Genomic DNA, 13,622 nt, shown 5'->3' on the forward strand with positions numbered 1-13,622 from the left:
AAAGTCTGATAGTAGTCACCTATCAGTTCTTTCTCTCTTCCAAAGCTGTCCTGTTCCAATTCAACTAGGTCGCTCGTTTCTATTGCTACCCAAAATTCAGTCCTTTTGATTAACATTTCAGTGTTAAACTGCTGTCAAACATCTGGCAAGTTTCTAGATATGTTGGAATTATCAAAAAGGAAGGTAAAGCAAGTTTCCTCAGACTGCAATACTCCCAGTCCTCTCAAACCAAGTATTTCAAAAGCAACGTTTTCACTCATCCTTTTGTTCACTCGTTGTTAACTCAGAGCGCTGTGCTCTTACTGTTGTTGGTTATAATTTACTGTGCATGCTGAAGCATAACTGCTTCTAGCTTTTTAGAAACATTTTGAAGAAATGTATCCCTGTCTCAACGTCTTATAACCTGTTGTGTTTTACTCCCTTTGAGTAACACGCTCTTTGGCCCATTCTAATTGCGTGGGTTAAAAAAGCAGTCAAAATCAAGATATTCAAAAAGATTTAATTTTGTTTTCCAAAGACAACTACCTGTGGGTACGGTGATGTCCTTGATTTTGACTTTGTGCTCGAGAGGCGAGATTTGCTTCCCTTTCTATTATCCGTTATGGTCAGAGTTGAATTTGCGTATGAGAATGCCGGCTTGGTAGCTGTGACCTGATCCAGGGAGAGCTGTAGTCCTTTATATTCAGTATCCCTATGTAAAAGGCAAAAGTGAAAAACAAATTCACTTCATATCTTAATGGGAAACATACCTTCCTTAGCAGGAGTGGAAAAGAAAGATATTTTTAAGGAAAAAAAATAAAACCATGCAGTTTACTGCCCTTATATATCTATGTAGTATAGCTTACTAACCAATAGCACTATTTTCATACTGAAAATATGATTGCTTTTTGTGTCCAACTATTATCAAACTGATCTACATTTTCAGTAATAAAAAATTGAATGGGATGGAAATTTCAGAGACTTTCACTACAATTCTGCATTGGTCACAGAGCTCAGCAATAGGACACATTTTCCTCAAACTTTTAACTGTACAGCTACGAACTTACCACATGTGTATATGTGGACACTATTGCACATAGATAGGGATAACAGCCTTCATATGTAGATGGTTAAATAAATTAACATTTTTATAAGTGGAAAACATTTATAAACTATGTTTATACTTTTTATTATTGATGAATTGATGCAAATTTGTGAATCTTTTTTTCTGTGCATCCTGTGAGCTGTTATTCCTCTATTTGAAGAGTCTTTTACACTGGAAGTGCTTTCCAGGCAGATGAAACAGATAATTAAATAAAGATCTTGTAATTTAAATGGTATGCCACACACTCACAAAGTACTAGAGATTTTCTATGAGGAGTTAGGTATAATGGCAACTCATTACGTTCAGTATTAGTTTCTTCAAATTTTCTAATGAATACATAAAATAAAGGAAAATTGGCACTATTGATGATGTCTTTCTAACCATAATGAGGGCATATGCTTTAAACTGTGCCCCTCTGAAAACATCTGTGTTTCTGCTGGTACCCAGGGGAGTAAGAAAAGAGCTCTCCAGCTTTCATGTAGTCATACGGAACCTATTCTGACAATGATTCATTTAAACAGAGCAGAGAAGGAGCTTCTCCTTCACCTACCTACCTGGAGGAAAAGAGGAAGGATTCATGGTTTTCTCTTCCTTTGTGTTAATCAGCAGAGAAGGAGAGCAAGGAAAGAATAATGCTTCACTTATGCAGTCAAAGAGGCAGCATGTTCATTCAGACATTACCCCATGCTCCGTCTGAATCTAAAGATTCATTCTCATAACAGTAAACTGTTCGCCCCGCTTTAGCAACAATATCTTGTTCTAGAATCACATGTATTTTGATGCAAGCCATGACAGTTTTGTTTTTTTTTTTTAGAAAAGAACTTTGCCACAATCTGAGCACATCACAGCTTAGTACACTGAAATCCTTTCACTTAAAAAACAGCTGTAGAAGGATAAACTTGGTAAGTCACTGACATAAATGAAACAGGATGAATATTTGGACAGCCAAAGATAAACCTGCAAAATAGATGATTTATCCAACCCAATTCTACACTAAATTTTTTTTTGCAAACAAACTTGATAGAACAAACTGTTTTTTGACAGTCTATGTTTTTTTGTGGACTATGTGTGTGTCTCCATGTATATATACATAACACATAGAAGCAAATCACTGCCATTAGAACTGTGCTGAGTGTACTTCTTCCAGTCCATAATGTGCAGAGATTCGCTAAGCGTAACTACTGATGTAATGAAAATGTGTGTGATCATTGCTTCAAATTTTACCTTTAAAACTCTGCTATGTATTGGCTTTTCAAACACCATGCATGCAGCTATCATTCTGAATGTAGAGATCGTGTCCAAATACTTTGAAACCTTAAATCTTTTCCATGCTTACCTCCAGAATTTTGATATGGACACTGACTCAACATGCAAATCTTCTGTCTCCATATCAAAAGCCTTATCAAATTACCTTCTTATTATACAAAATATCAGAAACAAAGGGTGTCCTTTAATCTTCATATTTAACTACAGTAGCATGAGGTATTATCAATTGTCATAAAAATATCAATCTCACTGTGATATACACATTCTCCCTGGCAATTTGATTATAAGAAATTATGGAGGAAGGGTTCTGTGGTCTCAACGTCAGGTGCAGAATCACACAAATCAGAAAAGATCAAAACCGAGATGTTTTGCTTTTTATAACCTACTAAATCTTTTGTTTCCCATTCTACTGGAGAAGCCCTGCCATTATACACCCATCTCTGATGCATGCCAGTATCTGTTTCCTTCTCCTGTCAGAGTCTTTAAAAAATTGGAAGAAACCCACTTCAGTATTCAGACTATAGATTATCACTTCAACAGCACCTTCACGCTTTTTATTTCTGTATAAAGGCTGAGCATTGAAATATAAGAGACTACATGTATAATGAATGCTTCTAGGCCATAAGAATCTGAAAAATGGGTATGTCAGATCTGTCCAAAAAATCTTATGTGCTGTCATATATTTCCTTCCCAAATCCTTAGTATGTCTGGGGTGAGGAGTCACTTTCCCAGAACACCATAGATTGGAATAAACACCAAAAGCTAGTATTTGCTGCCAATTGCTTAGAACAAGTAGAGAACAATTTGAAATTCGTGTTGCTCAGTGTAAAGTTTCTGGGTAGGAAAAGAACACATCTGTGCTCTCCTTTCAGATGAAACACCTGGAATTTTTTGCATCATCAAGACATGAATCAATGCCATCCCTATCCTAGCATAGCTACCCTTCAGAAGATCCAAGATAGATAACAGAACACCACTAAAAACAGGTCAAGATAAATACCAGAAGTTTAAAAAAAAAAAGAAAATATGGAAGATGGGCTCTCAGTGTCAGATGGAGGAGATGTTCCATCAAGAAATGAAAATCTTTGAGTATATCCATATGTAGTGTGAAGCAACAGACTAGAGGAACCAGAGCTCCTAGTGGTGTACGAACAACAGATGGAATTTCTGACAACTTCCTGGAGGCATTCATAAAACTTCCGCCAACCACGGTACTGCAATCTCCAGATTCTTGTTTTCAGACCCCTGTATCTACTATTACACAGTCACATTAACACAGTAGTCTTGCAACTCATGTTCTACAAGTAATTAAAAAAAAGTGGTGGGTATGAACACCTTCTTCCAAGGTCCTCACCTTCAGGATCTATATAATCTACTTCTATCCATATGAGACTGCTGAGAGAGAGAGTGATATGGCATGTGTTCAATTGCTAGGAGTATGTTGCTGACAATCTACTATTTATCTCATTTTCTGATGCAACTATCATCACTATAAAACATCAGAATATCTACAGGAAATTAGCTCTTAAATGAAGAACATATGGATCAAACTGAATCCAGACAAGACCAAAGTAATGCTTCTTTGCAAAGGGAAACACATTGAAGACCTCCACCTTTTCATGATAGGAAACAGCCATTCCTTCCACAGTTGGATGGAAATTCTAGGTTCTCTTTGACTCCTAACCATATGCTTCCAAAAATGTATTATTTCTTCTCTTCCTTGTCCTTTCTCCCCCCAAAGAGAACTGGGCTGGTATGGTCAATGTATCAGGCACCTACAGACTGAATTACCATGCTCCTCTGTAAGTGAAAAGAAATTAAAAGAAAAAGCACAGCATCCATTTGATAAAATATGCTATTTCCCATTGTCTTCTTGGTTGTAACTCCCAGAAGCGTTTCTACTTTGCCTTGTCGCTGGTTCTTTCAATGCCCATTGTAAACTTTAATCCTAACTGTTGCTGTATTTGAGGTAACATCATGAAGAAAATAAGACCAAAGCCTACACCAACTGTACTTCTCTGAGAAGGACAAAAGCTGGAGGAGAAATGTGTTCGATGGAAGAAACCAATTTGTCTGCCCGTGACTTCTGTGCCAGCTGGATCTGCAAGACTTGTGTAAAGAGTGCTCACAAATCAGCAACAGAAGATTTTTTCTGCCTACTATCACTGCCAAAATATACAGCACGAAGAAAGATGAAAAGTCTGGTTAACAATGTTTTGAAAAGGAGGTAATGGCTGATTAGCATGTAGACAAAAAGGAGCAGTGAATGAGCATCAGAATAACATAGCTCCTGAATTCCTGGCAAACAAAAGAGGCTTACACAATTGTGGCAACTGGAACTCACCATGAAATTGAAGAAAATCAGAGTTTTCTATATAGCCTTATTGGATGGAGAAAAAAAAAAAGAGAGAGAAAGAAAAGAGTATTGCTAGAAACAGTGTTGGGAAGTCTGGAATTAGTAATGGAGGCCCAAGACAAAACTGTAGAGAAAAACTGAGGTTTTCTATACTTGTGTTTCTTCAAGAAATAGGAGGATCTTTGGGACTACCTTAATAAAAAATCTAAAACAAATGAACAGACATTAACTTTAGAAAGCTAATGGCATATTAACTTTGAAAATATTAAGATTCATTAACTCAAGAGAAATTAAACCCAGAAAAAAATGTTTTCAAATAGCAAGAGCAGCTGACCAGAACTTTTCCAGAGGAAAGAACAAGATAACACCCATTAGTGTTATAAATATTAAATATTAATAAATATTCATAAATATTCAGACTGAACCGAATGAATTTAAGAAGGAGGACAAACACACTCAAGAATAAAAAAAAGTTCTAATGTATGTACTCTCATAAGCAGCATAACCTTCAAAACAAGATGGGAACTTTCTGAACAAGAGGAAAGAATACTCTGCCCATTGAAAAATCTGCAAAAGCCGTAAGGAAGAGTGCCTGTTTACACTGATGTCTCAGCAGAGAGAAAGGAAGAATAAGCTATACATGCAGTAACTGAAAATACATCAATAATCAATGAAGAGACAAATATTTACAATGCACTTTTTCTATTAAAAGATGTTAGATGCTCCAAAGAAAATTTACAGAAATTCAGTCTTTATACATGAACTTATTGTATTAGAAGCATCTTTCAGTTCATACTTTCAAAACACCAATATACAGCTGGAAACAGATCTTACACTTATTCTCTCCATTGATAGCCTGAAAACTATGTAATGACCATGCTGTCAGTGGAAATCATACCAAATCATACCAAGGCATCAAGTGACTGTACAGTTCTGACAAATGTGGGATAACCTATATCTCTTCATTCCTAAAACATATTAGTGTAATAAACAAAATACAAGCTGCAAGTAAAAGCATAAGATAACCTAAATGGAGCAAATTACTGCATCGCGAGTACAATTGTTCACACCACTGAAGTAAAGAGGAAAGCACTGTTCGTGCAAAACAATCAAGGTGTGATGTTAATTGGTTACACTATTATTTCTCGTGAGCACATTATACATTTTTATAATTTATTCTACTGCACAAAAAATATTTATTAAAAGAGAATATATGAATGCTGTCTGCATTTTCTTTTAAAAAACTGAGAAAACTAGTTTTGTCCTGCCGATGTAACAGTATAAAAGTATGACTTAAAACTCATTAATGTTCAGTCTATTTTGCAGTTGCTGCAATCCAGTAAAAATCAGCCATGAAGGTGGTAAAAGCCCAGCACTTCCTCATCTGATCTGATGACAATACTGTAATATATTATTCTTCTACTCTTAAACAATGCTTGCAACTTTTAACATTTCTGCACTCCAGCTCATGCAATGCTTACAGTGCCATTCAGCAGATGAGTGAAAAGAGAACAGATTCTGGCTGTTCGTCATGTTCATGGCTTTCTAAATCAGCAGATGGTGCAACAAAACAGACAGTTTCCTCATCTGCTGTGTTCTCTATTCATGTACAATGTGTCTCAGAAATGTTTACAGAGGCCTCTATCTGTTCACGAGATTGTCAGGAGAAGAGTATGCAATTCCCTTATCATATTCCTGAACCAATCACAATAGCAATGCATCTCTTCACTCATATAGGAAATCAAACTTCATGATACTAGTCTGGAGTGGGAAAAAAATCTCTTGAACTTCACTGCTATGAAGCTATGAAGCCACACTGTCGTTCAGTTGTGTGACCTCAGAGATACTCTGTGCCTCAGTTTTTCCATAAGCAATTGGTGATCCTCCTTAAAATTTACTGAGTGAAAAGCCCCGTAAAGCTCACCAAGTTATTTGGAAAGACCCTCCAGAAATCTCTCAAGTGGTTGTTTATCACTAGGACACTTAATGGTTAAACACTGCGTCTAGTTGGAGAAGTATCTGTATATTGGATCCCTTCGCTGAGTGCCAACCACCTATTTATCCCCATAAATAGCATAAGCAACAGTAGCTGTTTACATCTTGTTGACTTAAAGTTTACAGCCTCTTCAGCCATGAGATTCACGTACATGATATCATGTTTCTGTATTTGCTCTTAAAGATAGAGCAATCCAAACCAGGAAGTTCAATTAGAGGATTTGATACATCCAGGAAAATTGAAGCATGAAGTTTCCTATTCGGACCGTGTAACATAAATGCCTGAGGATATCTTCTAGAGAGCTACTGTCAGAGAAATTTTATATTTTCCCTGATTGGTTTTTCGTCTCAGAGTGCAGTCATTTAACTGTCAGTTGGAGTTAAATAAAATGTCCTGGCCTCTAGATAATCATGGTGTAGTGGTGTTTTCAGCAGTCTAAAGGTACAGTTTGTCATTCCCAACCACATGTCTAGCCATCTCTGGCTCCAAAAGGAGCTCTTTTTACATTGGTCTTTATTTACTAGATTTTCTAGATAAAAAAATATGCACCAGGGATTTATTATTGCTTGTGAATAAAATGCCTAAGATATCCTAGGATAATTACATAGAAAGATAATGATAATCTTTAGTTACATATAGCACTGAAAAAAATGCTTTATATAAATAAATAAAATATGAAGAACTGATTTTAATTCTGTAACATTCATTTTTACCAGGAGTGCTTTTTCAAATGTGCCCAGGAACACAATCATCTAGAAGTCATGTTTGGTGTATGTTTAGTAAATGTCATGCTAAATGGAGAAGTGTATTTGACAGGAGCTTACAAGGATTTGTATATGTTGTAATCTGCCTGATAATGAGCAATTGGAATTAAAGTGAATAGCTTGCAATACTTTCTTTTCTGAGTGGCCACAAAACAGTTAAGAACAGAGCCCAGTGCAGCATTTTATCTTGAGGCATGTTTAACCTTGCAGAACTCTGTGATTTATCTCTAGAAGTGTCAGCTTTGATTAAAACACTACAGTGACTTCTTTGTAAACATTTGGAGTTTTCCATTACATTCACCTGAACACTCAGGTAATATTTCTGGATAAACCAAAGGCCATGTTAAATGAAACTTTAAATGGTCTTATTTTTTCTGCACATACAAGTACAGAGGATCCCCACAGGAATTCGTGCTACACAAATGTAAATTCTGATATACTCATGTAAGACTATTTCTATTTCAGAGAAAACCAGACTGACAACAGTACAACAGACTGCTTTTACATAGGTAGACTCACATTTCCATCTTATTAATATTTTTGTGTGTTAGAAAAAAAAAAATAATGGTACCTTGAATACCACTGACAACTGACACTGATCTAGTAGCCAGTTGCTCTGAATTGAACTCTCACCCTTCCATCGACTGCTGTGCAAATCCTGTATCAGGGTTTTTGAAAGCACTTGGCACTTGCCTGAGCTTCCCCTCAAGGAAGCCAATGGGACTCCTAATTTGGGTAAGGTCAAATTTAGCCCAGATCTTATCACTTCCGAGAATCTCTACCTTAATCTTTCTGAATTCCAACTGTAAAAATTAGGTAAAAAATACTTTCCTGTGGGAATCACTTCTTTTGTGGAGCATTTTTTGTCTGCCTCGCCTATTAAACCAGTTTTTTATTTGAAGGAATAATCTCCCATTACCAATGCATATGGTAGCTAATGTTACTAAACTAAATCTCAGATGCTGCCGCTGGCTGCGTATCTACTACATGCAAGAGAAGAAAAAAAAAATAGAAAAGATAAAACACATTGTCTGAGAGCAGTACTCATGTCATTATTGAGGTAAAACATGTTTTTATTTTCAAAATTTTCATGTGTTCAGTACAAATGTTTTTACTATGTCCTATACAATTAATCCTTGATTGAACCTCTTACAGATAGTTAATAATTAAAGATTTCTTTACAGTTGGTATGCAAACAGTTCATCCATGCCTATTACACACCAATTTTCACAGATGTGTTCTTTAATTGGAGTCATTTATTTCTAATCTGCTTAAGCCTTCACTAGTGTAACGCTTGACTAAATATACATTAAACTCACCTACTTAAACTGCTAAAATAAATCTGTATTCTATGAATAAAAGTACTTGACTGAACACATGTAATACTATTGTTATTGTATACCCAACTGAGCAGAAATTATTTGAAATAGTACGACATATAGCTATATGATAGGCTTGGACAAAAGAATTTGAGAAAGACTGCTGATGACTGTTTGGCAGAAATTATAAAATAACTTTTTTTAAATCTTGAAATTTACTATAGTACAGTAATGCAAGCAATGTGACCACCAAAAGGAGGTCTTCATAATTTTCATTAAGGGTGTTAGGTGTTTTCACTTTAAAATTTATGTACTGTGTTAGAGATAAGAGCCTCAGACCAGCTCCAGGCTAGGAAAATGGCTGGTACAGAAAATAAACTTCAAAGAAAATTGACCACTCTGTATTTTGTAACAGTGACTGAAGTGATGGCACAAGATTGGATAAAAATATTGTATACTCTGATCACATCCTTTGAAAACCTCAGAGTGAGACAAGGACGATGATCTTGGAACAGCTTCTCTATGCAGAACAGATAAGGAGATTCCTTGGTAGGAAAAAGAGATAACAGAAGAACAAGAAAAGATGTGTAAACTGTGAGTGATACAGAGAAAATATGTAGGAAACAGGTGTTCACTTTTCCTTCTAATACAAGAAGTGTGAGGCTATCAATACAGGAAAACACTGACAACAAATACGTTCAAAGGTATCAGCTCTGTGTAGGGTGTCCTTTGAACATTTTGAATGCTGAAAAAAAGTGCTGGAGAAGCATTATTGCATGTTTGCCCTATTTTGAAGTTCTTTCCAAAGTATTTGCTACAGTCACGATCAGTATCTATGTGATCCTGTTCAGCTTCTTACATTACACTGTTCACCATAGTTGGTCAGTAATTTCATACTTCAATTGCTTTAAAAGAATGCAATGAAGAGTGGTCCTGACAACTTGTTGTTATTTTTAACAGTTTGCTGTAAATGCTAATCTATTCTAATCTATCATGTTTGATCAGCTCCTCTGTGTTCCCCATAATTAAAGTTTTTGTTGCAAGAACCTTCCTAAAATCCTGAAGTGAACACATCGAAAAATTACCTTTACTGTGATAATTTAATCTTCTTTGAGAAGATGGATTATATCTCATTTGACAGACTTTCTGATTATCTTTTTTGACCAGAGAATGGTTTATCTAAGAAAAAACAAAGTGCTTGAAAAATTGGTTCACTATTCATTCTGTTAGCTCCCTCTTGGCAAATTTCCTATCTGCATGCCTCATAACATACTTGTCCATCATTCTAGCCAGCTTTTCCTGATCAACTTGGTCCCATAGTGCAAAGCATGTTAAGTCCAGGATGGTTCATGATCCTCATTTCACAAGGAGGTCCCACTTACAGTAGATCACTTTCTCTTTCATCAGATTCACCCTTTCTTGCCATAAGACTTTCACTTTCTTCAGAAAAAGCAAGATTTTTCTACAAAAAATTTGTTTCCCATTCACTTGTCTAGAGGCCCTCAGCTTTAGTTAAGGGACAGTACTTCGTCCCTCCAGGTCATTCTTTGTCATTCTCTGCCCGCAAAGCAAGTAACCATGATATGTTAAGAAATGCTTTTCGATTGAATCTTGAAGGTAAGAGAAGAAAGAAGGGCAAGGAATTATATGTATTTTTTAGCATTTGAAAAGAGAGGGTCTTAGTCACTTTCATTATTATTATTTTTACCTACAAATTAATCTACTTGTTTTTTTATTTACAAACTTCTCCTGCAGCCAAAGCCCATCCACATTATTTGTTTTCTTGTGTTTAGGGCTCTGTTCATATCACTCTCTCTTGGTGATCCAGCTTTTATAGACATATCGTATATAATATGTTTAAGATTTAAACATCAACCAGAAAAGCTGATATCACAAGGCTGTAAGGCATTTCATTTGTTATTTTCCTGCTAATTACTGGTTCAATCTCCTCAAAGTACGTATTATATTTATTATGTGCTATCATATAACTTACTGCTAAAGAGCGTCCAATAGAGGGCTACAGAGATGGTGAAAGGCTGGAGGGCAGGATGTATGAGGAGCATCTGAGGTCCCTTGCTCTCTATTGGGGATTAGAAAAAGTCTTCTCACCAACAGGTTGTCAGGCACCAGAACAGCTTCCCCTGGGCAATCCCTTCCAATTTGGGATGTTCTATGATTCTATGAACTGAGTCCATTAAATGTTAAAATTTGTTCAATATAACCTTTGTTAGGTTGACTACCTACACCCTCTGGGCCACAGAGTATGTTAAACCACCATATATTGCACACTCACTACTATCAAATTCAGAAAATAGAATTTTTAATAGTCTTTATCTACAACCGTCTTATGAAATGTAAATCTGTCATCTGGCTAGCACCTTTGTTCTCCTGGTCCTTGCTTTGTCACAAATAGGCAGGGGGACCTGCTTTTGGCCGATCTGTTTTCACTGTACATCTATCAGAGTACATACACACATAACCTAGGTGCCTGGAGAGTCTCTGACTAGGCTATTCAATGCTCCTGTGCAAATGTCCACAGTATACACACAGATTATCTCCCCTGCCAACCTATAATGGTCTCTGGACCAACACTGCAGGTAAGCTGTCAATGAACTAAACATATTTTTGATTTGTATTTGCGCAACAAATTCAAATTATAATATATGATAGTTATTGTGCTTTTGGTGAGCATTTCTGTAGCACATTTGCAGCACACCACTCAGTATATCATACTCATGCCAGTGGTGCAATACATATTTTCTCCTACTGCTCTTGAGCTCGTTAGATAATGGAAGAATGGAAGCTCTGATTGCATACTCCCATGTTAAGTTACACACGTGTTGGTATACAGTTTACTTTGAACTGAAGCCACACCTCCATTCCCATTGCTGTTTTTCACAGGAAGCACTAAGGATGTTGATTATCTTTCAAAAGATGATACTTTTTCTTTAACTCCCCTAATCACAGCTTAGAATCAACAAAATTATTTGGGAGAACAATATTCAGCAGTTTGGCTGCAAATGCTAGCAAAATAAAAATAATTTTAAAAAGCTAGTAGGTTATTTATCCCCATATCCAGATTTATTTGAGCAAATATTCTAGTTGGTTATGCCTTGTGAAACAGTCAATAAAGATTGTTTATTTGTTCTGTGTACAAAACAGTCTTTGGAAACAGCAAGAGAAAAACAGCATGTAATGCCTTTGGGTGGGTTTCCATTAACCATGTCCTAAGCCAGGGAGTTTTCTGTAGCAACAGTCTGAGCTACAAGCTGCCAAACATTGTACAGAAAGAACTGAAAGCCACAGGCTACTTTTAACAAAGCTGCCCTCAGGGCAGACTCTCCATATTGGCTTTCTCACCAAAAGCACAGATATGAGAAGGGTGAATGTGGGGATGGGTTTAAAGATCTTCACTGTAGGTGATGCCAAAGTAGCTGCACAATACTAGGGGATATTGCCAGACTTGAGTTAACCAAGCATTTGAGTTTCCATAGTTGCATTGAAACTTCAGCAGATAATAGCTGTTATTTTCAACATTGCTGCCCTTGAGATTTATACACAGTGGTTTGTAGCTGAAAAATTCCAGCTGTTCTTCATTAAGTCCCAATTCAACATAGTAATGAACATGGCCTTCCAGCCATCTCTATTTGGCAAAGACAAGAAAAATTCTTATTTCTATGTGTGCGCCTAAGGTTTGTTGGGGTTTTTTTTTTGTGTGTTTTTATTTATTTATTTCAAAACAGAGTACACAAGCATATAATCATGCACTGAAAGTTACGTCTAAGCACTTTCAGAGCCAGCCAAGTTGTCCCACTTTTGTCTGGGTAGAGTTAATTTTCCTCCTAGTAGCTGCTGGTGCTGTATTTTGGATTTAGGATGAGAATAATGTTGGTAAGTCACTGATGTTTTAATTGTTGCTGAGCAGTGCTTACACAGCTTCAGGATCTTTTCTATTTCCAGGAGGGATCATCCAGCAAGGAGTTGGGGGTGCACAAGGAGTTGGGAGGGGACACAGCTGAGACAGCTGACTCAGACTGATCAAAGGTATATTCTGTACAGTATGGTATCTTGCTGAGCAGTAAAATCTGAGGGAAAGAAGAATGAAGAGGGATGTTCAGAGCAGTGGTGTTTGCCTTCCCAGGAAGCTACTTGCGATGAGCCCCACTTTCCTGGAAATGGCTGCACATCTGCCTGCCGATTGGAGATAGCGAAGGAATTCCTTGTTTTGCCTTTCTTGTGCGCACAGCTTTTTCTTTACCTTTATCTCTACTGTCTTTGTCTCAACTCCTGAGTTCTCACACTTTAGCCTTTCTGATTCTCTCCCCATCAAGGGAGGGTGAGCAAGCGGCTGTGAGGTGCTGAGCTGCCTGCCAGTGTTAAACCACAACACATGTGCTCAAATTATTTAGTAAATCAGGACTTCTGTGATTTAATTGCACTAAGTGGACGACAGAAAAAAAAAAAAAAAAAAAAAAGAGGAATAAATTGTGTAAGCGTGTTTAAGATCATGGGATTGACTCCAGACTGCAGTCGTCACAAGCCTCCAGAGGGGTCAGATTCTGTACCCTTGTTCGCACAGAGCAATGCCTGCCTCCATAAATAGTGTCATCAAAGCGAGTGGGCTGCCTCTGAAGTAACCTACTGAGTACGAACATGTGTGCTGGAGCCTAGCCCATGCTGTAAAGTACAAAAGAGAGGTGAGGGAAGGAGAATTAGATTTTAAACAGATACTTGCCACTGTTGAACGGACAAAGGAGATTTATTTGTTAACACTTAATTTAGGACATTTCTAAATGCCGTGTTTTTGTGTGTATGAATAAGAGCTAGCAAGAGCACC

At 36.8% G+C, this 13,622-nt stretch overlaps 1 protein-coding gene across 3 annotated transcripts in view; it reads right to left on the minus strand.

Moving 5' to 3' along the window:
- The window catches only part of SIM1 (SIM bHLH transcription factor 1), a 42,066-nt gene that overhangs the window by 10,244 nt on the left and 18,200 nt on the right, over positions 1-13,622 (minus strand). For all 3 annotated transcript variants that reach the window (XM_052686523.1, XM_052686451.1, XM_052686604.1), the window contains one exon: positions 526-691. In XM_052686523.1, coding sequence (XP_052542483.1) covers positions 526-691 — 166 coding nt within the window. The remainder of the gene's footprint in view (positions 1-525; positions 692-13,622) is intronic.

The sequence above is a fragment of the Tympanuchus pallidicinctus genome, unplaced genomic scaffold (genome assembly GCF_026119805.1).
Source record: "Tympanuchus pallidicinctus isolate F22 unplaced genomic scaffold, pur_lepc_1.0 scaffold1, whole genome shotgun sequence".
Classification (NCBI taxonomy): domain Eukaryota; kingdom Metazoa; phylum Chordata; class Aves; order Galliformes; family Phasianidae; genus Tympanuchus; species Tympanuchus pallidicinctus.